This window comes from Toxorhynchites rutilus, chromosome 3 (assembly GCF_029784135.1).
Source record: "Toxorhynchites rutilus septentrionalis strain SRP chromosome 3, ASM2978413v1, whole genome shotgun sequence".
In the NCBI taxonomy this organism is placed as follows: Eukaryota; Metazoa; Arthropoda; class Insecta; order Diptera; family Culicidae; genus Toxorhynchites; species Toxorhynchites rutilus.
In genome coordinates, this window is record NC_073746.1 from 223,075,901 (window position 1) to 223,090,628 (window position 14,728).

Consider the following 14,728-nt stretch of genomic DNA (forward strand, 5'->3'; position numbering starts at 1 on the left):
CTTTCGAACACAGTGCTTGACATTCCAAATATTCATATCAATTGGGTACACTCTTGTTGTGCTTGTTACGAAGACGATCAGACCCTTTGGTGATTATTTAGCGTAATTGACAATTATTACGCATAGATAACAATTTGTGGCTGCGAAAGCATTTCCGTGGGTCACCCAATCGTACCGATTTACGCAATGTCACAATGTTCCAGACATAAACGAAACACTGGAGAATATGTCTTTGTTATACCTCGTATCCCCAATCCATATTATAACGTTCGTAAAGCAATTCACAGGACTGCGGCTGATTGCCCACAAGGGGGTTTAATGCGGTGATGATTGTCATAAACATGTTTACGGGATATTAACTTCTCACTTTTGACTGTGTAAAATCCACCATGAAACATTTTTCCAGGCAATTTAAACTTGTGAAAATTGGCTCCCGAATGACAGCTGTCCACATCAGATATCGCCCGCAGATTAACTCTTAGTTGATCAACTTATGAAGAAGTACGATGAAGATATCATTTCCGGCTCCTCATGTTCCACTGATTCTTGAAAAGGATGACTTAATGTGATTGCATCGAAAGTTGCAATTCCATGCTTGAAGTAAGGGTACGATATTGAGTGAAAAGGATAATGATATTGATTTGCGGTTTAGAGCGGTAGTTACTGAAAGGATGCAGCATAGATATTTTTCTCTGTCTGAACCGTGCAAACTATGTTTCGCCTGTTTCGCTCGCATATATATATATATATATATATATATATATATATATATATATATATATATATATATATATATATATATATATATATATATATATATATATATATATATATATATATATATATATATATATATATATATATATATATAGATATATATATCTATATATATATATATTTTATTTTATTGAAATGATTTACACGTATTGGAGAGTATAGCATTTTCTGTTATTTTTCGGCTCATTTATCATTTAATGTAATAAATCGGGATGCCATAACACGTGCTAAAAATGATCTTTAGGTGTAGATGTAATAGGGTTATTCGATAGGTTCAAACAGAAAGATAAAATGTGGAAGACTCCAACAGATATCACATGAAGGATAATTATTAAACATAATTTTTTATACAAAAAGAGCACACTCTTAAGACACAATGTTCAGTAAATACATATCTAAAGATCACCAAAAAATCAATAAACCTTGTTTATCTGCACAAATAAAAATGGAAGGACAAATGTGTTGGTAAGCGCAAACCCCGAGGAAGGAGTGGTCCGATTTAAGTAGTCTTTATTTTGTTGTGCTCGTTTCTTCCTGTAGATCAATGTTATGGAGAGAAAAAATCGGAAAATTTTCGGATAATTATAAAGGAAGGTAGGAAAACTCGATAAATTTAATTCCAGTCTGTTCTACAATTACGTTATGATAATCATTGCTAGTCCATTCGATGTTTGCGCTAACGAAATTGATCTTTGTTCGAAAGCGGAAATATAATTTTAGGCAAAATATCGCACTCCTTTATATTCTATCTATCTCTATTTATCTATTTTCTAAATAAATGAAAAATGTGTTGGTAAGGACAAAGCCCGAAGAAGGAATGGTCCTATTTGAGCCGTCTTTATTTTGAAGAAAGAATCGAACTTTGACCGTGTGCGGAAGTGGGCGTGTCCACGGATTTTAGAAAAATGGAAAAATATGAAAATTCCGTCGTCGCCACGGCCAAATTGGTCGAATTGCGCTACGAACTGCCGCTCCATCCACCGTATTCTTCAGATTTGGCCCACGCGACTTTTTTTTTGCTTCCAAACTTGAAAAAGTCACTTGCCGGGCAGAAATTTGAGTCGAATGAGGAGGTCATCGCCGTCACGGAGGCCTACTTTGCAGACCTCGAGAAAACGTATTTTTCAGATGGATTAAAAAAATTGGAGCATCGCTGGGTCAAGTGTATCGAGCTGAAAGGATACTATATTGAGAAATAAATCGCCACTTTTCCAATTTTTTTGTTTTTTTTTGTAGGTTAAGTACTTATCGGACTGCCCTCGTAAATAAAAATGGAAGGCCAAATGTGTTTTGGTAATAAAAAATCCCGAGGAAGGAATGGTCCTATTTGAGCCGTGTTTATTTTGATGTGTTCGTTCCTGGCCGTAGATCAATGTTATGTTATGGTTAAAATTTTGAATTTTTTTAATAGCTTTAATTCGAAGAAAAAATAATTCTCATGTATTCTACAATGACATCGTTGTTAGCCCAGTGGATTTCGCGTTTGCGGAATCAAGCTTCGTGTTCCGTTGGTGTGAAGCGAAAATAGCGATACATTCTCAGAATAAAAAATCTTGAGCGAGAATTGTGTCTGAAAATTAATTTGTATTATATGGACGAGTTTTGGTAGAAGTACTAGAAAATTTATTCTGCGTTCTGTGATTGAAACCACGAACGTTCGTTTAGCAAGAAAACGTGAATGCTCGAAAGTATTCATATCAAAAAATTAATTCTGGACGGAACGAAATTCGTCGGGTAAGCTAGCATATTATACAAATGTTGTACTAGTATGGGAGGGTAACACATGTTTTGTTATTTTCAAGCTCATTTTATGTTATAAATCAGGATGTCAAAACATTTGCTAAAAATAATTTTGGATGTAAAATTATTCATTGTTTCAAACGTTACTGGCAGTCACTGAAGAGTTTTATGCTGGTGTCCTGGTGCGGTTGCGACTCCGCATTCTAGTGTGCGGTTTAAACTTTCCGAAACCGACTGAATCTTGAACCAAGACAACACATCGGTCCATTCCTCTCTTTTTGAGAACGAGTGTTTGTCGAATAAAAGGTATCCCAACGTTACTGCATCCACCGTATAGCCCTGATCACAACGTACGCCTTTTCGTTGTTTCCAAAAATGAAATTTCACCTCGAAGGAACTCTTCATGTCGATGCTGCCAAGAGAGCTGTGACTGTGGAAGATTATCAAGGTTGCTTCTGATCGTGAGAGCATGGAGACAATGTTATACATTGGAAAAGGCTATTGTGATGGACACATTTTTACTGCTAAACTCATTTGCACGTATTTTATTTAGAAATCCCGGAAGTGGATTGCCACACCTCGTAAGCGCTAATGAAACAGCTGCATCGAAAAACATTCTTTATTCTTTTGTCTATTCCTTCGAGCGCCAAGGTGGTGTAACCACTTAGGAAGGAATTCTTCCCGAAAACCACGCACACATAACTTTGAGCAATAGCTACTTTTAAAGAAGTCGGATGGAAGTTACCTCCCAATGCACAGACGGTTATTTACTGCTTCCAAATTTAAAAGCTGAAAGCTGCGAAGGGATGATTTGGGCGAATGCGAACATCAAGTATGTAACTGAGGCTCACATTCCAAAAACATAATCGGAATTTCAAAAGATTCTTGTTATATTTATACCAAACTTAAAGAAGATTATGCATTGCAGCTTAGGTTCAAATTGTTCTTTTTCCCATCTTTTTATTCCTAATACAACACCATTCATACACAAATATGTGCACAATCAGACTAAACTCGCACGAAATGTGAAAATAAAACACAAACGATCGGAGCTGTAAATACCACAATTCGAACAGCAAAAACAAGAAGAAAAAAATGAAATACTGTTCAACATTCCGACAATGAAACATCGCACAATGGAGTTGCAAGACAATGCCACCTCGTGGAAGAGCCCCCGCATTTTACCGCGCTTTCGAAATTGCAAACCGGTACAATAATTAAAAATGATGCCTATTGCGGTAGTGAAACAATCGCGCCGGAAGCCCAACGGAATCGGTTTCGCCGCGCCACGTAAAACATCGTCTTCCAAACGGCGCGGGTGTTAATTATTGATTCTTTCATTTTCTCTCGCCCGTCTCGGTGATAAATTATCGCACACATCGTCCCGAACACAAAAAGTATAAAACAGAATCCTTTCCTGCTATTGTTACAGAGATGTTGGAAGTGCAATTCATTATTCACGTCCTTTCTCGTTGGTTTTTTTTTTCACGTATAAAATCGTGTCCGAGAGAGAAATATTCGTTCCGGAGACAGCGAAGGAGTGATTGAGTGAGTGGGGGTTGGGGGGGAAACTGTTGTCTATTGTGCAATATCTCCTATATGTTATGTACATACACATTCATTGATTTATTAATTTATTAGTTTTACCTAAATGTGCTCCATCAATTATCAATTAATTGATAACACTCTCGAGCTATTTACTGGGTATGATACGATGCGGCACTACATTCCATTAAAGTTCGTCACTAGAGCTGTTGTTCGCAGTGTTTGGGTGTTGGGATTTGGGTATGGCGCCGACCAGGATGGTAGCCACATCGAGATTGTTCCTCGATGGCAAAGGATACTTAACGTCACACTCGCAGTTCATCCATCGCATTCTGGGCTTGGTTGCTGGCGCTAAGGTTGGATTTGACGCAGCTTTTCTTCGTCAATGTTCCACAATTTGTGCCAATTAGCTGAAGCGCATGCTGTGAGAGTATCGTTCCGTCCGGAACCGATTTAATATGTTTGGGGGGAGGGGGCGCTCGTTGGGGTAAATCGGCAAACTCTGGCGGCGGCATCTGATGATGTTGTAAGGCATGATGATGTCCCAGTATCGTTGACGGATCGCTCTTCGTGTGGATAGTAAGGCTCTCCAACTCGCCACAGATATTGTTTGGCATCTGGCCATTCTCGTTACGCTTCTTATTGTTTCTTGGTTCGTTTAACCTCGTTTTGTCACGTTGATAGTAAACACCGGCGAAAATCAGCACATTCAGTATCAGTAAACTACATCCGATGGCTATCGTCACGCTCAACGCCGTACTGTAAGCGGCAAAGCCGTCCTCCTGTGTTTGGCCACCACTATCATCGTCTGTCCCTTCCGAGGACTCCGCTGTAACGGGAATCGGCTTATGGACATTCTGACGACTGGTGCTATTGTTAATCCCGTAAGTGGAAGAATTCAACAGCGAAAACACTTGTGTGGTGAAAAAGGAAAAATTTGTATTCGCGTTCGAGGGATCCAGCAGGGGAGGATTAAGCGGTTTCACCGTTGGCACAAAAACATGCTCTTCCTCGTCGTCTTCGAGCTCATGGTGCGAGCTAGGCACATCATCACCACCAGGTTTATGCAAATCCGGTACCAAATTCAGCCAAAACGACAATCGATGCGCGCGGTAATGGTTTTTCAGCTTCGGTTTCGTATCTAAACGATAAATAATCATAAAAAGTCATGAATGCCGGTTGGTCCCTGCTGTGGTGGACCAGTCCTGTTCTCTCTAGCCTGCAGTCAATCAAATAACAAAGAGGAAAACAAAACTCACCCAAATTCAGGTATTTTTTATGCACACTTTCGTAAGGTGTCCATTCGATGTTTTTGAACCGTGTCTTGTCTCGCACGTGGTCATTTTCGAGCTGCTCGTTTGGATTGCTGCGGGTGTAAAAATATAGAGAAAAAAAGGTTTGCATGATAAATAACATCGGAAAAAGCGAGATCCACCCCCCCCCCCTCAACGAGGGGCGGTTTTTCGGTGAATGAATCCCATGTGGGATTGGTAAAATGAAAATTTTGTTCCGCTTGGAAGGGATCATTAAAGAACGTTTCAATTATTTCGGGTTGGCCCTTTTCTGTCCTCGGCGATTATTGTTACTTTCTGACTGGGTCTCGATTTGTGCCTAATATCCTGGGGTTGCTATTTAAAGATTTTAGCACGTTCTCGATAGGTTTTATTTTGGGTAGCTGGGCTTTATCGGAAACTTTGCGGTTCGATTTCAGCAGTAAACGCCCTAATCAACTTCCGTATTACCAGAAGCAACCAAAATAACGCTGGTGCGTACATTCTGCGAAGCACAATGTTTTAATGTAGATCAGTTTCTGAATCGACCTTTCAGATTTTGTTTTAAAAAAAAGAAACATGGTGACCGATACTCAAAATTCTAATTTTTGTTATCATATGATCACTGAGACGAACCAGCCCAGGAGGCTGAAAGTCTCAAAAATAAAGAATAAAAAAAATATCATATGATCAGTCCTTACTGCGACTATTTTTAATTTTTTTCATAAGAGCGTATTCATAATCAATGATTTGTTTTGATATAAATCGTTGCTCGAAAACCAGGTGCCTGATTGAGATATCATTTTTTGGTTCTTTATCAGAGGCACTGTCCGCCTCTTGGACTGATTCGTCTCTGATTTTTTTTTTCTAAGGGGATTTGTAACATCTCTCGCATTTGTGCCAGTAATACGCATCATATACCACCTAGATGTATCTTTGATGTATGTACATTAGGGTGCCAATGAATGTATTGGAAAAAATCGACCATAAATTTTCAAAAAGTTACCCTATAAAAAATGTTTACCATCTCGAAAAAACACCCTATGCCAAATATTAACTCGATCAGACTTAAGGAAGAGTGGCGCAAAGCGGTCAAAGTTTGAGTTTTTTGAAAATCGAAAAATCACCCAATGGGAGAGTAAAGGAAATCGGAGATTTCGAAATTTTTATTTGATGCCAAATGTTTTAAAATTGCGTAAAACCTCGAGATCTAGTGTCATCTCGAAACAATTTTTTTTTGTCAAAAATCGACACTCTGGAACTTAGTTTTTTTTCGGAGTACGAGACGAAACATATGGTTTTAAGTGCCAATAAAAATAATTATCTCGATTTTTCATTCGGAACTTGTTGCGAAATGTTGATTTGCACGATAATATGCCCTATGGAAAATACTAGCTCATTCAAATTTCATTTATCAGTGTTGCAGACATTAAAATTTGAGTTTTTTTAAAACTGAAAAATTACCGAAAATCGGAGTTTTCAAAAATTTTGTTTGGTGCCAAATGTTTCAAAATTGCATGACACATCGAGATTTACAGTTATATTAAAACATTTTTTTGTTAAAAATCGACTTTTCAGACGGAAAACGACCAAGTGTCAAAAAAAAATTTTTTTTTCATAATTTTTTTTTTCGAGATAAAACTAAATCTCGACGGCTAATGCAATTCTAAGACATTTGGTACTAATAATTTTTTTTGAAAACTCCCATTTTCGGTAATTTTTCGTTTTTCAAAAAACTCAAATTTTTACGTCTGTGACACTAATAAATGAATACTAATAAATGAAGTTGAATGAGCTAATATTTTGCAAAGGGTATATTATCGTGCAAATCAACATTTCGCAGCAAGTCCCGAATGAAAAATCGAAACCATACGTTTCGTTTCGTATTTGAGTAATTCCAAATGAAATCGACAAATGACAAAACATGAGTATTTTCAATTCGAATGAAAGTGTGTATTCCGTTTGGGTTAGAGGAAATATGAGTTTTCCACTGCAATTGGGAATTTTTTGACACAAGCGTAACTTTTGAAAAGGGCGTATCGATTTGAGTAAGAGAAATCTTTGATAATTTATATCTCAAAAACTATGAGTCGTACCGAAATAGTGTCTTAGAAAGAGTTATGGAGTATTGATGGTTGAATATGAAAAAAATTAACACTGAGAAAAAAAATTAGTACTCTTTTTTTATTCACAAAATAAAAATTCAATTTGCAATATCCAAAACACATATTTTTTTATTTTTTTTTAAATTTTTTCATACAAAATAGAAGTGTCATGCAGAAAATTTAAAAAATGGGCCCAAGAAAACTATTTTTGACGAACTTTGTGGAACATCGAATTTTTGGGAATTTTCGTAACTTCGAATTTTTATATGTTAACAATCATTTTTAGCCACAATTTATGAATCCTGATGTGATTTAAAACAAAAAAGGTTATTATCAATCTCCTTTTAAATGTAGCCATTCTCGAAATATTTAAAAAAATATATCTAATTTATTGTCTTTTTTATAGTAAATAATCCCTTTTTATATGTTTGTCGTGTTATACCGTCATGTTCATGAAATTTTATAAATTTGCTTATAATTTCCAACAACTTTTCCAAATACATCATCATGGTTCATTTTTTGACTCAAGCGTAACTTTAGAAAAGGGCGTATCGATTTGAGTAAGAGAAATCTTTGATAATTTATATCTGAAAAAATATGAGTCGTACCGAAATAGTGTGTTAGAAAGAGTTATAGAGTATTGTTGCCTTAATTTGAAAAAAAATATACGCTGTTCCACAAATTCCATCAAAAATAGTTTTACCATCTTTGGCCTATTTTTTAAATTTTCTGCATGACTTCTATTTTGTATGAAAAAATGATAAAAATAGAAAAAAATACATATTTTTTTATATCGTTTATTGTAAATAACAAAAGAGTACTAATTTTTCTTCTCAGTGTATATTTTTTTCAAATTAAGCCAACAATACTCTATAACTCTTTCTAACACACTATTTCGGTACGACTCATATTTTTTCAGATATAAATTATCAAAGATTTCTCTTACTCAAATCGATACGCCCTTTTCAAAAGTTACGCTTGAGTCAAAAAATGAACCATGATGATGTATTTGGAAAAGTTGTTGGAATTTATAAGCAAATTTATAAAATTTCATGAACATGACGGTATAGCACGACAAACATATAAAAAGGGATTATTTACTATAAAAAAGACAATAAATTAGAAATATTTTTTTAAATATTTCGAGAATGGCTACATTTAGAAGGAGATTGATAATAACCTTTTTTGTTTTGAATCACATCAGGATTCATAATTTGTGGCTAAAAATGATTGTTAACATACAAAAATTAGAAGTTTCGAAAATTTCCAAAAATTCGATGTTCCACAAAGTTTGTCAAAAATAGTTTTCTTGGCACCATTTTTTAAATTTTCTGCATGACTTCTATTTTGTATGAAAAAATAAAAATAAAAAATAAAAAATATGTATTTTGGATATTGCAAATTGAATTTTTATTTTGTAAATAAAAAAAGAGTGCTAATTTTTTTTCTTAGTGTACATTTTTTTTCACATTCAACCATCAATACTCTATAACTCTTTCTAAGACACTATTTCGGTACGACTCATACTTTTTGAGATATAAATTATCAAAGATTTCTCTTACTCAAATCGATACGCCCTTTTCAAAAGTTACGCTTGAGTCAAAAAATTCCCAATTGCAGTGGAAAACTCATATTTCCTCTGACCCAAACGGAATACACACTTTCATTCGAATCAAAAATACTCATGTTTTGCCATTTGTCGATTTCATTTGGAATTACTCATTTTCAAGTAGATGTTGCATTTCTCACTGCTTGAGTTCATTGAGTTCATATTGATACGTACCAAATAATTATCTGATGGTTGATTAAATTTTAGCTCAAATCAGGGGTGCATTGACACCAATAGAAGGTGGACTTTATAAACCATTAAAACATGTGAATCCCTAAAAATATCCAATAAAACAACTACAACTCATGAGAAAGACAATTTTATTTATATGTTTAGAAACATTTGAACACCTGATTTGACACAGGTGCACTGAACTAGATCATTCAGAAAAGTGGATAAATCAAATCAAGATCAGATTTTCGACTGGACAAACCGACAACATTTCCGTAATTGATAGTGGTGCGTAGAACAAACAAACTTGTAAGCGTGCCGTACTGTTCTAGGAATTTCTTAAATGTATGGTTCCGAAGGATAGAATGGTCAGTTGCTTGTTATACTATCTATTGTAGTAGAACTATTTTTTTTGATGCTGTGTTGATAGTCACTTTGTGTTTGAAGAGTTTCTTGATTTTTGAGTCACCCTGTACTTCAGTAGAATTGTCGCATGTCAAAATGTAAAAAAGACAGAAATCGCTCTCTTGGTAGTCATTCGGAGTTTATTAGACGTTATATTGTCGACGAACCATCAGTCCTTGTTGTTTGATTTTAGAGATTAATTCACATAGAAATTAATTTGCTATTTGGGGGTAAAATGGTCAGTGGAAGATAACGACTTGTGATGTTCTGTTTACTAAAGCTGATAACCCGTTGTCACATGCTGCTCTTGGAGGTGCCATTTTTGGGGTTTTGGCCCATTCTTGGGTGGTCAACCATATCAAGCCTGCATTACGTATTTTTTACGTCTCTGTACGTATGAGAAAATTTAAATAACGACTATAGGTAAATGGGCCCTGCTTATCTCATACATGTATCTACTATTTCAATAATGATTCAAACAAACTTTGACAAGAACCAACGCATGAATCTATTCCATTTAACATGATATGGGTGAGTGTCCATTTTACCCACATCAGGTGGCCACTTCAACTTCACACTAAGAAAATATTCGGTTTTACGATTTTTTTCGATTATTTTTCATATACAATTTTTCAAATTTTTATAGTGAAAACCATTGGCTATCTTGAACAACAATGAAGTAAGCGACAATATTTTTCAAAAACGAGTAATAATCATGATTTTGGTAGATTTTAGTTGAAAATTCACCAGGAATTGTTTAAAATTATATTGCAGTGATATTTAAATATATAGAATGTAGGAGTTGAATTTAGCTAAAAGAAACATTTAGGTTTATTAAGTTTCGTTTGTTAAAATTTACAATAACACCTCAAGAGCTACCAACTTCGAAGTTTTTCACTTCTAAAATGTTCCTTGAACCCACTAATTTGGTAGTTTCACACCTGTATCCGGTATAATATTTTCGCATCTTTCAAATAGAAGCAACAGAATTGTCCTCCATGGTGTAATTTTTGAATTGGAGCCAGTTTAAGGCAAACAGAACCCGAAACAGAGAAAAAGTTCAATAACTCTGTCATCGTTGAAATTCGAACATATGCGGAAGAGATTTTTTTGACTCGATTTTATACAGAATTCGATTATATACAGTGAAAAGAAGTCGGAGACTGTATATAATCGAGTGCGTTTTGTACTAGTTAAAAAATTGAGTTGAGAGCTTGGCTCCTTGAAACCTATTCAACTGAACCATTAAGAATAAAGGAATTAATGAAAAATTAAAAAAAGAACTTTGATTCTCAAACAACTTTGTCAAACACTATATTTTTGTATAGCTTGCAAGTTTACAATTTTCAAAATGTAATCGTAATCAAAAGTGACAAGTTTAATGAAAGTAAAAAGATAACGAAAATTGCCATTTTAAAAAACCGTCACCATATGTACAAGGTTCAAACAAATCGGGGATGGTCGTGGATTGGTCTGTTATTTACGCGAGGAATTGTTTTATATCTAATCACACAAATACGTAACGATAATCAACCTAGTGAGAAATTATTTTCCCGCAAAAATATCGCCCTAGAGCTACCCTCAACCTGCAATAACAAAACTATAATTCATACGCAAGTACATACCCGGTGCGGATGAAATTGGACCAGTAGATCATGACCGCTTCTGACAGCGCTATCTCGGATTTCGTGTAGTTCCTGGCAAAGTGGCTGAATCCACCGATGAGTGGTGCACCGAACAGATACGGCAGGTCCTCTCCATGTATACAGCCTTGTCGCTGTGAACGAGATAAAAAAAATACAAAAACAAAGATGAGAAAAAATTGCTTATAAAATTCCGCAGACAACAAACGAACGCAAGTAGAGTTTTATATTTGTGACTTTCTCTCAACACCTCCCTCTTCCCTCTTCTCCGATACGGTTGTTTTTTCGGTTGCTCTCTAGCTGCCCTGAAAGCAGCAGAGGCATTTTCAACGCTTGTCACGATCCGACCGAGTTCACCCAACCAACCCGGGAGGCTTTGGTGAAATGAAGGCAGGAAGTGTCCACTAGCGAACGCAAACCGGACATGTTCGCAACTGAACATGGAAGGAAAATATGTCAACCCGTCGACAATATTCGAGCCTGGAACAAATCAAAATTGCATGCCATGTACGTCATCTAGGATTTGATTTCTGCATAGGGACGAATTAAATCCGATTAGGGCTTTCAATCGTCAGGCTTGGACGACCTTTGCTTGGGGTTTTCAGCGCCAGGGCAGAATTATGCGAATTTTATGGAAACGCAGTGTTTATTTTAGCTGTAAATATTTGCGAGAGTGGAGCGATAAAAGTGAACTATATTTAATTGAACTGTTTTTTCATTGCTTTTTTGGGAATGGAATGACTTTTTTTTTACGAAAACTTTATTTCCGTAAACGAAGTGACTTCATTCGCCAGTCATTCGTATTTGAGCTGTGTGCGGCGGAAAACAACGCAAACAAAATGGATACCCGGTTTACTCTACAGCTTTGATGTCAAGCTTGTGATGTTATGCTTAGGAACATTCTTGTTATTCATTTTTGCCGTATTTTACCTAAATGTTATTCGTATCAACAATATTGTCAATTTCGTTTCGTTGATAGAGTTCAAGTTCAATGATAAAGCTTCTGATTCCCGGTTACAGATGTCGATGATCGATGATTGAAATACAAATGTGTTATCTGGTTTGAATCCATTTCTGTTAAAAGAGTTTAAATTCAAAATATTGTGAGAGAGCTTATATTTACTGTAGAATTTAAAGTACATTTTATTTCATTATTTCAATTTCACAGGAAGTTTGAAGGAATTTCTTCCTATTTCCACGTGCTCCTAAACTGGTCAAGAAAAAAAAAATACAATCAAGGTACGTGATACGGGGTCGGAAACAAGTTCTGGTAACATTACTACGTGCTCGCAATAGATATCAAAATCTATGGTATTGTGGAATAAATAATTATGGAATATGCAGTCTGTCGCCCTAAAACATAAAAAATATTTACGAATAGAGAGTTAGAACTATTTCCCCAAAGGACAAAAATATACCAAACAACGATTCTAGCATTACGTCGACATCACCCATTGAGACGACGACGATTGTGCGATGGAAGTTAACGATAACTATCAGACATTAAGGCTCTCAATAAAGAATGCGATTGCAATCAAAACGTAGATAGCAATCCAAATCAATTGCATTTTTCTTTACTATTCACAACATGTATAATAAGCTCATCCAATGATCATAACCAACAGGTGATGCAGGGGCAGCAGCATCATATTTCCTGTGAGAATCTAATTGTTCACAGAAAGTACTTTGGGAAGTCTGAAGCATATCAAAAGCGAATGAGCGCTTCTGGCATGGCAGTATCAAAATGATTCGTCTCTTGCCATATCTAATATTAATATATGTGAAGATATGGGAGGAAATACAGTGTTGTCTAAATCAATACTAGATTTAAAATGCTATTTTAGCTATTTTTGATTGATATCAACATTAAGCTTTAAAAACGAGTATGTGAAAAATAAGTACTTTGAAAAAGAACTTTTACGTTTACCGAATGAATTCAAGTTCAAATATTTTTTAACACGGTTGGGAGTTACCAATCCTCATTTTTTTTTGTTGAGGATGAAAGTTAGAACTGTCTCAAAATTTGTTGTGTCGTCACGTGAAAGACATATATCATAGAGGAATAAAGGTTCATCTAAAATGCCGTCACATGTAGTTACGTTTAAACTGAGCTAAATTTAGTACGCTTTTACGCTGAGAATGGTGAAAACGGTGTAGTTAAAAAAATTGTAACATCTTGTACGGGAATCTAGGGTTCACACAAAAAAAAAATCTGTACGAAAAAACGGTTCTTTATTGAAAGCCAACCAGCCATCAGACCAATTTCCTACATTTTCGTAAGAATTGAAGTGCTTTATAACGCGTGCGTTTATTCTAGTTTATACACCTGGTAAATGGTGAAAATTTCGGCTTATATTTATTCCCAAGATTGAAAAACGCGATAAGACGACCTCCGAAACATAAAGACTATTTGTTTAACGTCTGTCATTTTTAAAATAATGACAATCATTGATATTCATAATAAATTATCATAATTAAATTTATCATATATTAACTAATCAGAAAAAAAAATTATAGGATGTTGTGTCCAAGATACGACCGCATTGTTGACGGAGAACTACGCTGTTATTTTATATAAGTCGCTTGTTTATACGTTCGGATATTATTCTATAATGCAGTGAAATTTTCGAAACAACTGCTTAGTAGAATAATCTTTGAAAAGGTTTTTCATTGTAGAATCAGTTGACGATAATTGATTGATGATTCATTCTTGCCCTCGCAAAACGATACACTAGCTGATCGTATGTCGCAACTTATTGCATGTCAATGAATTGAAAATTTGACTCGAACGCTATTGGCCTTTTTCGCAATTGACATAGACTCGGCTGCAGTCGATGATATACATGTTACACCAGCACCATTATTCCACATCTCATAACTACATCAATATATCTTTGGCACCGAATGGAAACAACAACAATGACAACACTTGCTAGTATCAAATATCATGCTACATGTTATTTAGTATTGCCTCAAAGCAATCGCACCTCTAGGCATCGTTCGTACAACGTAAACCAAGCGCCAAACAAGCGTTCGCCATAGCATGCATACAGATTCATACATTGGTGGCTTGAAGCTACTAGGAATACAAATACTTCTCATCATTTTGCTCTATTCTCAAAAGAAACGCTTTTGTTAATATTACTGGCCTCAAAAAAATGGGTGGGTTTTATCTATGATATAACCGCAAGGTTGACGTGGGACTACCATTGCTTAGCAATCACTTGTTTGTATTGATTACATTCTTGATTGAATGAAACAATTTCTGAATTCAAATGAATTGAATATATTTGCTTTGTGAGATTGAACATGTAAGGTCAATTCATGCATTGTGATAGATTATGTTCTTCGTTACAAGTAAATTAAATGACAGTCCTTTTACGGACGAAATATGTGAACGGAAAAAATAATTAAACGATTATTTTATTTTACATTAGCCTCTGAAGTTTGCATCTCCCAAGT

At 35.3% G+C, this 14,728-nt stretch overlaps 1 protein-coding gene across 1 annotated transcript in view; it reads right to left on the reverse strand.

Moving 5' to 3' along the window:
• Positions 1-925: 925 nt before the first annotated feature.
• The window catches only part of LOC129777990 (neuroligin-4, Y-linked), a 152,478-nt gene continuing 138,675 nt past the window's right edge, over positions 926-14,728 (reverse strand). Inside the window, exons 9-11 of the mRNA XM_055784608.1 lie at positions 11,249-11,400; positions 5,322-5,428; positions 926-5,203 (exon numbers count right to left, since the gene is read on the reverse strand). Coding sequence (XP_055640583.1) covers positions 4,368-5,203; positions 5,322-5,428; positions 11,249-11,400 — 1,095 coding nt within the window. The 3' untranslated portion in view covers positions 926-4,367. The remainder of the gene's footprint in view (positions 5,204-5,321; positions 5,429-11,248; positions 11,401-14,728) is intronic.